At 28.6% G+C, this 11044-nt stretch overlaps 2 protein-coding genes and 1 long non-coding RNA gene across 3 annotated transcripts; all 3 read right to left on the minus strand.

Moving 5' to 3' along the window:
• Positions 1 to 1218, minus strand: LOC108455882 (universal stress protein PHOS32-like). The gene is made up of 4 exons (XM_017754453.2): positions 954 to 1218; positions 735 to 844; positions 506 to 624; positions 1 to 338 (listed from the first exon to the last, which is right to left on the minus strand). Exons 1-4 carry the CDS (start codon positions 1132 to 1134, stop codon positions 260 to 262), a joined length of 489 nt encoding a protein of 162 aa, XP_017609942.1. The 5' UTR covers positions 1135 to 1218; the 3' UTR covers positions 1 to 259.
• Positions 1219 to 4691: 3473 nt separating this feature from the next.
• On the minus strand, positions 4692 to 6174 carry LOC108455740 (universal stress protein PHOS34-like). The gene is made up of 4 exons (XM_017754283.2): positions 5924 to 6174; positions 5694 to 5803; positions 5285 to 5403; positions 4692 to 5004 (listed from the first exon to the last, which is right to left on the minus strand). Exons 1-4 carry the CDS (start codon positions 6102 to 6104, stop codon positions 4920 to 4922), a joined length of 495 nt encoding a protein of 164 aa, XP_017609772.1. The 5' UTR covers positions 6105 to 6174; the 3' UTR covers positions 4692 to 4919.
• A 2075-nt stretch (positions 6175 to 8249) lies between these two features.
• On the minus strand, positions 8250 to 10843 carry LOC128280896 (uncharacterized). Its single transcript, XR_008271094.1, has 3 exons — positions 10711 to 10843; positions 9706 to 9777; positions 8250 to 8462 (listed from the first exon to the last, which is right to left on the minus strand). It is a non-coding gene; the product is annotated as an uncharacterized LOC128280896 (long non-coding RNA).
• Positions 10844 to 11044: the final 201 nt, after the last annotated feature.

Consider the following 11044-nt stretch of genomic DNA (forward strand, 5'->3'; position numbering starts at 1 on the left):
TGGTAGAACCAGCAGTTCTTAGAAACTGCCTACACAATTTATTCTCACATCACTCAATTGGTAAGTCTAGTTTACACAAACACCCATCTCAATATACAACAAGATGAAGTGTGTTCAGCTTCAACAAAAGCTTTAATTACTTCCATACATACAATCCCATGCAATAAAACATAAATCAAGCTACATATCTCAACTATTCCTTATTACTTCTATTATGGGAAAACACTTTTAAAACCTCAAAGGCAATGAAAAACAATCCTTAAACATGATGCTTCACCACAGTAACAGGACAGGAACCATTGTTCACTACATAGTTGCTTACACTGCCCATTATAGCCCTGAAAATAAAAACAAATTAAAATCTCGGAATATGATAATATATGTTGCTATGACTCTTTACTTCTTTGAAAAAAATATCAGTGTTTGATATCCTCTCGTAAAAATATATAATTTAATCTCATAGTCTAAAAACGAAAGAAGAGATTAATTGATGAAAAAGGTTGACCTCTTAAGCGTGCCAAGCCCTCTATTTCCTACAATTATGCAGCTAAGAGGGATAGTATCAATGGCCTCACATAACTTCTCACGAGGATCACCCCAGTATATCTTCATCAGCACCTCAATCTGATGATTTGTGAGTAAAATATATCAACTTACTAATAATAATTAACAATAACTGAAACTAAATGAATTAAGTTCAATTTCATGGATTTTTGTGGGGAGAAGAAAAGTACTTGGGTTTGCCTAGCAGCAGTGGTGACAATATCCAAAGTTTCAGGGTCTGGCTTTACTCCATACCTCTTCATGATAATTGGATCACAGAATTCACTTAATGGGATTAAAGCTACATTAACATAGTAAAATTAAAAAAGTCATTTCTTTAAGCTTATCCTGGATTCTTTTTTCTCGAGAAACAAACGGTAAAAATTAATTAGAGGAAGAAGAGTATGTACGTGAACCGGTGGCTTCCCAAAGCTGTATCTGATCGCCTTCGTCATAATGACCTTCAGGTCGAACGGCAACAAGGATAAGATGATCCCCTTTCCGGATAACGTTATCCACAGCCCATTTCAACGCATTCTTGCTGCTTGGAGAGAAATCAACAGCAATCCCAACTCTCCTATCAGCCGCCATATCTCTCCGCTCTGTCTTTACTTTTTTCTATGATCACCCTAATATGCTTAGCCCTGTGTGTATATATATCTATATTAAACTTTTTAAACCCTTTTATAGCTGGAATTTTTATGGGAATAAATTTCATTTTGAAATTTACTTTTTATATAATTATTTTAGTCCAAAGCACTAACATTATGAAAGAATATTACGTCTTAATTCAAAATATTAAGATCATTAAATATTTCCTTAGTTAACTTGTATAAATTTTTTCAAACAATGTGAAATTTATTTCGTAAAATTCTGGCTATAAAATAATCATTTTTTAATTTATTATTTAAAAATTCAACTCAACCTCATTATATGAGTTTTTTTAATTTATATTAATAGTACAACTTTTTAATGATATTAATAAAGAATAGTATTTGATGCATAATCTCATGCATAGTCTATAAATAATACCATACTACATTATTATTAAATAAAATAAAAATTGTGAAGGATTTAAAATAAATACTAATAATTTTTTAAAACAAATTTAAATATTAATTTTATTATAACTATTATAAATATATATTAATAACTCTCGAACTTAGAGTTTACGATCTTGGGTTTAAAATACCGAATTTAAGCCGGATAGATCATCGATGATGCATCACATATTCTCTTTATTAATAATTTATCTAAAATATAAATTTGATAATTAAATAATTAAATTATATAATATAATTAAGCATAATGTAAAGAAGAAAAGTGACCTATATTTTATACGAGCAAGTGAGTCGGAATGAATAGAAAGGCATCAACTTTAGATAAAGAGAGAAAGGGCCAGAAACTGAAGAAAAGTTTGTAATGGAGTTTACTTTTTGAGGTAAGGGTTGGTGTATGATTTTTCGCCTTTTCTTTTTTTTTTTTTTATCATAAGAATTTTGGCATTTTTTGAGCCACCGATGGAGATAAGACGGTGATTGTGAAAGTTTAGACATTGTCTGAGAAGTATCGGATTCTTTGTTGTTGTCGGGTGGTGACCTCCACGTGGGCAATCAATGTTTGATGAATTTTTGTCTAGCTTTACTTTAATGGGTGTCTGGTGCATATAAATGATTAACTTGTAAGAATAATCATTGTTAATTACAAATTATAATAACATGGTTTATAAATATACGGATTTGAGGGAATATGATAAATTTTGTTGAGGCAAGTGCTATGGTCGTTATGGTTAACATTGTGATGAGTTGAGTTTTTTTTTTTTTCTATTAACTTGTTATTTTTAGGATAGGTAATTTTTAAAATAAAATTTTTGAGCTATAAATTATGTTGATATCATGGAAATATGATTATCCATCTATAAAGATTAAATTCATTTTAGACCTTATCATGAGTCAGGTTATTCGGTCCTACTTGAAGGTCTACCGAAAGTTAAAATAGTTTGTGTAAAAATATAGGTTTAAAAAATGAACTTAGGCAAAAAACAAGGCCCGTTTTATAAGCGGGTCGAGCCTCAAGTAAGCTTTTTTTTTTATCCTGAGCTCGGCTGGGCCTAAATTTACAAAAAATAAAAAATTAAACATGTTGTTATTTTGGTGCTATTCTGCTACTATTTCGTTATTATTTTGTTGTTATTGTTTGGATATTATTGTAACTCTTGTTTTATTGTTAATTTTACTACTATTTTAGAGGCATTTCCTTGCTAAGTTGCACATATCTTAGTGTTAAATTTTTTAGTTTATTTGATATATTATATTTTAATTTTTTTAAATAATAATATAAGAAATTTTAATACGAGAGGACTGGGTTAGGTTTGCATAAAATTTTAAGTCTATTTTTTGGATCAGGCTAAGAAAATCGGCCTAAAATTATGTTGAGGCCCAGCCTAGTCCATGATCATCTCTAATCCATTTGAAGCAAATTATTTGAAAGATTAGATTGGATCGGATTAAGCAATTAGATTCCTTTAAATTATTGAAAATGAATAATGACTGCTTTGAAGACTTATATCAAACGATTTTACTTTATCTTGAACTTTTTTTTTATTTTATTGTATATGTTGTTTTAGCTGCATTTTTTTTATAAGTAAATTGATTATAATCGACTTAGTATGCTAGTAAGTCTCGAACTTTTATATATTTGAATAGACTTGTATAGGTTTTGTATTGAGAGTTCATGGCACTTATCTGTTCATTAACGAACTTATTATTGAGAGTGTAAACAAGTTTATTGTTTGTTTTACAGTCTAAGTTTTCAAAAAAAACTTGAGGTAAGTTGTATATCACTTGTTGTTTTAGGTAGAAAAATAATAGATTTACTCACTAAACTAAGAAATTAAATTGCATAAACATATTGTGTTCTTGTTTTGTTATTGTCGTAATGTCATCTTCTATTGGTACTATAACAATCACTTTCGTTCACACACTATATTTTTAAATTTGTTCAGATAACTTATTTAATTAAATTTACATTAAATTTGAATATATTTAAATATTCAAATATTAATATAAAAACGTATTTTGACAATTATTAATACATAAACCATTAAACAAGTCATTCAAGTATATTGGACTAAGTCAAATTTAAGTTTGTGCTTGGTAATTCATTTTGGAGTTGAAATTGTGGTCAACGGACAGTTGCAATACACACAGTGAAGTTTAATTTTATGTAATTATATATATATAGTCTTAATTTAATTTGGACTGAATTGTATATATAAAATTTTAATTTTAGTTGAATTATATATTTTTAAAAATTAAAAATTTATTATTTCATTTCATGTAAATATAATTATAAGTGTATGTAAGAAGTAAATATAAAAGAATTCCATTATAACTTTTTATATTTTAAAAACGTTATAAGGAAATTTTATAATTTTTGAGTCGCCATAATGATTTATGAAAATTAAGCTAAAATCAAATTTATATATATGATTGTACAAATTGAATTATTTTTCTATCCTTACAATATTCAAAGGGAAGAAAGAATAGATAAAGTTTAAATCATTGTTCTAAACAAATATTGAAATTACATAAATCAAACTAAAATAATAAATTTATGCATAAAATTTTAAAATAATAAATTAAATATAATCTTATTTGTAAGAAAATGATTGGGTTCAGAAAAAAAAAACAATTACAAATTCAAACTTATATTCAAAAAAAAAACCGAGTACATCCAGTTCCGTGCCCCGACAGTCCACGGTTGAGCATGGCTACTTGGGCTAGTGGTCCTTCAGATAATGATTAAAGGAAATGGAAACGTGTTGAATTTCCAGGAAAATAATATTATTAGATTATTAAATAAAAATATTTATTAATCATTTTAAATATTCGAATGCTTATATAATAAAATAATTATAGTTTTCAATATATTATTTTTCATGTAACTTTTTATTTTTGATTAGTGCTTTTTCTCTTTCAAGATATTATTAAAAAGTAATCTTAAATCCTTTTTTTTTTGCATTTTTTATTTCGTAATTATTTTTTTAAATGTAGCATAAAAGTTATTCCTATTTATTGATTATTATAAACAAACTTGAAACCCAAAAAAAATAATGGGAAGGGACCCTGAAGTCTGAAGTCGGCTCATTGAGTGGGAAACAAAAATTATGTGATTTAGAAAAAAAGAGAGAATAAAAAAGCTCATTACTTGAGCTTCTTGTACAAACTACATAATCTCTTCTTCTTTTTCTTAGAAATGCAATATTTCTATTGAAATATCCCTTATTTCTCATACTTCCTACATACAACATTATTTAACAGCCTATACAAGAACTAGATACTAGGCCAAATAAGTCATCAAAGCAAGTACAACACTCAGTCATGGCCATGGTGCTTCACTACAGTAACAGGGCAGGAACCATTATTCACCACATAGTTGCTCACACTGCCCATTATAGCCCTGAAAAAGCCGAAGAGGAAAGAAAAGCAAATTCAAGAACAAATAAAATCTAGGGATATGATAATATATTTTGTCCAACTCTCCACATTTTTAAAAGTATTCGTGTTTGATGCTGACTCGTATGCAATGCATGTTGGAATATGACTCAAACTCGTCTTTAACTCAGACCCAAATTCGAGTATGATGGATGAAACCAGTCGGCAACTCTATCATGCTGATCTCCAAATGATGATTCAATTAACACATTGAAACAAGAGATTATTTGATGAATCGTTGTCACCTCTTAAGCGTGCCAAGCCCTCTATTTCCTACAACCATGCAGCTAAGAGGGATGTTATCAATGGCCTCGCATAACTTCTCACGTGGATCACCCCAGTATATCTTCATCACCACCATGACCTGATGATTAATTGAGTAAATAATATCAATTTATTAATAATTAACAATTACTAGAACAGTCTAATTATGCTACAAGTCCCTACTCTTTTGATTTAATAGTACAACAAACACAACTGTCAAGGGAAAAAATATATAAACTTTCATATGTTTTCTTTAGAAAAGTGCAGAATTGAACCAAATGGAATTAAAAGTAGAGGATATATAAAGAGTACAGGGATCAAGAGCATAATTAGACCTAACTGAAACTAAATGAAGACCATTTCCATGGATTTTGGGAGAAGAAAAATTACTTCTTTTTGCTTAGCAGCAGTGTTAGCAATATCCAGAGTTTCTGGGTCAGGCTTTACTCCATACTTCTTCATGGTCGCAGGATCAGAAAACTCACTTAAAGGGATAAGTGCTACAATAACAGTAATTAAAAAAAGAAAAAAGAAGCACAATCAAATCAGTTAAGACTTTTTTTTTTATTCTTTTCTCGAGAAACAATCAGAAATCAAAAAGAGTGAAGAAGAGCATGTACGTGAACCACCGCTGATTGCCCAAAGCTGCATCTCGCCTTCCTCATAATGACCTTCAGGTTGAACGGCAACAAGGATAAGATAATCCCCTTTCCGCATAATGTTATCCACAGCCCATTTCAACGCATTCTTGCTGCTTGGAGAGAAATCCACAGCAACCCCAACTCTCCTATCTGCCGCCATATCTCTCTTCTCTCTCTATGATCACCCTAAGATGTTTAACCCTGTGTGTATATTTATATTAAACTTTTTAAACCCTTTTTATTTTATAGTTGAAAAATTTGTGATAATATATTTAATTTTGGGATTTATCTTTTTATATTCATTATAAGCGTTATATTTTAGTCCAAAGCATTAGTATTATAAAATAATATTATTTCATTATTCAGAATATTAATATCATACAATATTTCCTTAGTTGATTGGTATAATACTTTTTTCACAAAACAAATCAATATATGAAATTTATTTTGTAAAATTATAGTTATCATAATACTTATTCTTTATTAATTTATTATAAAAATAATTAAATTTATAATTAAGATGAAAAGTAATCATTAAAAATTTTTATATCAGTGATTCCAAAAGAATAAAAGGATCAGCTTTAGATAAAGCTGAGAAAAGCTTGTAAGTGGAGTTTACTTTGTGGGGGAAAGGGGTGGTGTATGATTTTCTTGGTGTTTCTGAGCCACTGATGGAGAACCATAGATTTTGATGAAAGATCGGACGGTGGATGTGAATGTTTAGCGATTGGCCCAGAATTTCGATTGTTACTTGTTGTCGGGCGGTGACCCCTCGTGGATATTTTGTATGATTGTCTGGTGCATGACAAAACTTTGAAACCACGTGGATATTTACCGCTTCTTAATAATAGTGATTCTAAAAATAATTTGAATTTCAAATTAACTAAATTGAATTATTCGAATTAATTTAAAGAAGTGATTTAAATTTTAATAATTTGAATAGTAGGTTAGTATAAATAGTTTTTGGTTTCTATTAATTTTGAAAATGAATAAATTAGTTTCTCTTAACAAAATTAAAAAATTCAAACTAATTTTTAAATTTTCAAAATAATTTTAAAATTAAAAAATAAAATTTATATTTCTTAAAAATATAAAATTTTAAAATAAATTCTAAAGAATATATAAATAAAGTTAAAAAATTTAAAATAATAATTTTGAGATCTAAATAAATTAATTAATGATTGAAGTTATCATACTAAAATATCTATATTATTTTTGTTTTCTTATTTTACTTTGAAAAAGTTTTCAAATATATATGGCTTCAAATTTATGTGCTCGATATGGAATTAGTTATATTATAACAAGATTCTAATTTGACATTCTTAATTTTTTAATTTTACTCAAACAATTTCACTTGACTCGATTCAACTCAACTTGAATTTCATTTCTCTCGACTCAATTCGAAAAAAATTAGATCGAATTAGGATGATAAAATAGGACTCGTCAACTCAATTAACTTGAAATGTTTCCACTCGATTCGACTCGATTCAATTGAACGCTCACCCCTACTTATTAGAGTAATTATCGATGCGATCTAGCCTCGGTTTAATGAGTCGAGTCGCTTTGTTGCCCGATCATCTAACGATGAAGTCTCATTCGTCGAATAAAGGTAAGCTGGTAATTGGCTAAGTTATGGAATTCGAAGATCAAATTAGGTTCAAAGTGGTTAAGTTGGTTTTATGCGTTTTGGTATGGTTAACAAAGAAGTTGGTAAGATGATGTTAAGGGTTCGGTTCGGATAGAAAATGAAATTTGAGAGAAACTTAAGAAAAAAGAGTGAACCAACACTATATTAAAGTGCTGACCCGAAACTTAAACGTTCTTAAGATGACTTGGTGAAAGAAGGATAGAAACCTCGACCAACTATCTATGGAAGATAGGAACCTTGGTATAAAGGTTCGAACGCCACACAACTAAGGTGATGAGTTCGGCTTAAAAGAACTAGGTTGACCCACTAGCTACGTAGATAAGTCAACAGAGTCTTTGGACAAAATTAAGAGAAGTTAATCTCACAAAATACTTAATTTCAATCATAAAAATGGCAAAAGTCCTTTACAAGGTGAAATGAGCCGAAATTTATAGGCATTACATAGGATAGCCGAGTAGGCTCTTAGGATAGCTGAATTGTAACGTCCCCTAACCCTATACCGTCGCCGAAACAAGGTTACGAGACATTACCAACTAGTACAATCCAATTCCGGTCATTAATTAAAATAAATATTCACACTCATCCTAGTTTTAAGATGTCGTCCCTTTAATGGGCCCCCGTGGTCCAATATGAACAGTAAATTCAATTTGGAACTAATTTAGAATCACTACGAATTTTTAATAAATTTCAAAATTCATACTATATACCGTTGCCAACAATAATTTACTTATTTCATCAATACTTTTACAACCTAAATGACTCTCATTAAACATCATAGGTACATGCCATTATCAATACTCAACATACTTTACCTCATTGAATTCGGGATCAGCCTGGGATGCTGATTCAATAGTCTAGCCTTAACTTAACCTGCGCACGGAAACAAACCATACGCTGAGTATACACTCAGTGGTATTTCTATAATCTGAACACTTAAGCAATTATAAAACTTATTATTTTATATATATATCGAACTATTCAAACTCAATGAGTATTCAAACTCAATGAGTATTCAAACATTCACTTTCCAACCAATATTTTGGTTTACTTTAAATTTCAAATCATTTATTAATTTCAATAGCAATTGATCAATCAGTAATGTTCATTAACAATCAGAACAATTATTTATTCAAGAATGATCGGTTATTCGGTAACAATCAATTATTCAATAATAATCAGTTATTCAGTATCAATCAATTGATCGGTTATCCAGTAACAGTCAATTATTCAGTAAAATCAGGTATTCAGTAACAATTAAGTTATTCAGTAACAGTCATTCATTCTGTGACTATCAGTTATTCAGTAATGATCAATTATTCAGTAATATTCAGTTATTCAGTAAGAATCTCATATCCAATAAGATCAATTATCCGTAACGATCAATTATTCAGTAATAATCAGTTATTTTATACCTTTATTTACCCCTATTAACATGACTCGAACTCGAGCGGATACAGATCCAACCAACACACCAAGACGGCACATAGTGCCTCATCGGCCGGCCGGAACAATAACAAGATAAAGATGGCGACAAAGATTACGAGTACCTCATCGGAACAAATCCAAAAAGAATAGTAATCGTGAATAAGATAACAATATCCGACACATAAAGTGTCGAATCGGTAACAGTAACGATAACAGTAATAGTAGTCGACACATAAGTGCCTGATCAGTAAGCCGGCAAAACCCGTACTCTTCCACATCCTATGGCATGCCAACTATATCCGACTAGTCCGACTAGTTAATAGGGTATTTAATTCATTTTTCAGTTTTCAATTAATTCATATTTTAATTAATTAACTATATATTTTCAATTCAATATAATTTCATTCACTTTTCACTAATAAATATTAAATTTCACAATAATCACAATTTTCTATCAATTTCATCACACTTCCAACTACATATATTTTCCAATATGAAAAATATTTATTATTCAATTTCCACATCAATATTCATTTCAATTCAAACATTCATATTATTCATAAATCAATTCAATATAATCAATATTCAATCCAATTCAAATAATCATCTCAAAACATCTACTACATATATTTATCAAATAATAAATCCAACAATTTAAGTATTAAGTTCGGATTATAAAAATACAAACCGTAGTTTCTGAGCTAACTCCCGTTGACTTTGTCTTGTCCTTTCTTAGCCGAGATTTCCGGTACCACATTGACTACGAAAGTAATACAATTCATAATCATTAATACATTACTAATTTATATCTTGAGTTACAGAATTCTAAATTAAGATCTGCTAATTTCTCCTGAAACTAGACTTAAAATTTTTAGAATTTTTCGTTTAGCCATTAAGTACAGTTTATTCTTTAAATTCACCCCTATTCTGCTGTCTGACAATTTCGACCCTTCTTCACTAAAAAATAATTATCTCACAGTACAGAACTCGGATAATATTCCCGTTGATTTCTCCTGAAAATAGACTCATTAGGGATTCTAAACTTATAACTTTAAGCCTCTAATTATTTTTCTCCAATTTTTTGTAATTTTCCAAAGTCAGAACAGGGGAACTTGAATTCATTCTGACCTTGTCTCACAAAATTCATTATATCTCATAATTTACAATTCAATTCTTATACCGTTTCTTCTATAAGAAACTAGACTCAATAAGATTTAATTCCATATTTTATTCATCCTCTAATTCAATTTCTAAAATTTTTGGTGATTTTTCAAACTTAGACTACTGCTGCTGTCCAAAATAGTCTTAGTGCAAAATGTTGATTTTCTACTTTTAATTTCAATTTAATCCTAACTAAATTCACTTACTTTTCTGTCTTAATTCATACTTTATTTCTACTCAATTTTTAACCAAACTTAGACCTAATTATCTATTTTTCATCATAAAACCATAATTTTGAAATTCTTTCAATTTAGTCCTTAAAGATAAAACTTATGAATCACTTTACAATTCAATCCTTATTTCATTTTTAACTTGAATTTCTATCAATTTAGCCCTTAATTCATCATTTTACTCAACATGAACATTATCTAGAAATCTAATAACTTTCAAAATATCAACTTAATTTCATCAAAATCTTGTTCCAAAGCTTCTAAAACATCAAAATTAAGTAAAAATGGCTAAATTGACTTACCAATTAAACTTTCAAACCTTGAAATCTCAAAATTTCCCTTTTCTCCCTTTCTTTCTTTTCTTTCCTTCCTTGCTCTCTGTTTCGTTTCATTCTGTTTCTTTTCTATCTCTTTTTTTCTTCATTTCTTTTCTTTTGTTTTACTTTATATATATATATATATATATATATATAATATGCTAACTTAATAAATATCTAATCAATATCAAATATTTATTTTACATTTGTATCCATTTATTATCCACACACTTGTCATAATTTAATATATTTATTACATAAAAATCTTATAATATAATTATTTTAATTAATAAATATCTTTTATAAATAATAAATATCT

The sequence above is a fragment of the Gossypium arboreum genome, chromosome 9 (assembly GCF_025698485.1).
Source record: "Gossypium arboreum isolate Shixiya-1 chromosome 9, ASM2569848v2, whole genome shotgun sequence".
Taxonomy (NCBI): domain Eukaryota; kingdom Viridiplantae; phylum Streptophyta; class Magnoliopsida; order Malvales; family Malvaceae; genus Gossypium; species Gossypium arboreum.

What these genes read in the sequence shown, in the direction of transcription:
- LOC108455882 (XM_017754453.2), bottom strand. Translation starts at nt 1,134, where the DNA reads ATGGCGGCTGATAGGAGAGTTGGGATTGCTGTTGATTTCTCTCCAAGC. An exon ending in TTGGGAAGCCACCGGTTCAC is followed by an intron (nt 845 to 953) that starts GTACATACTCTT and finishes ATGTTAATGTAG; the next exon opens with CTTTAATCCCATTAAGTGAA. An exon ending in CTGCTGCTAGGCAAACCCAA is followed by an intron (nt 625 to 734) that starts GTACTTTTCTTC and finishes ACAAATCATCAG; the next exon opens with ATTGAGGTGCTGATGAAGAT.
- LOC108455740 (XM_017754283.2), bottom strand. Translation starts at nt 6,104, where the DNA reads ATGGCGGCAGATAGGAGAGTTGGGGTTGCTGTGGATTTCTCTCCAAGC. An exon ending in GGCAATCAGCGGTGGTTCAC is followed by an intron (nt 5,804 to 5,923) that starts GTACATGCTCTT and finishes CTGTTATTGTAG; the next exon opens with CACTTATCCCTTTAAGTGAG. An exon ending in CTGCTGCTAAGCAAAAAGAA is followed by an intron (nt 5,404 to 5,693) that starts GTAATTTTTCTT and finishes ATTAATCATCAG; the next exon opens with GTCATGGTGGTGATGAAGAT.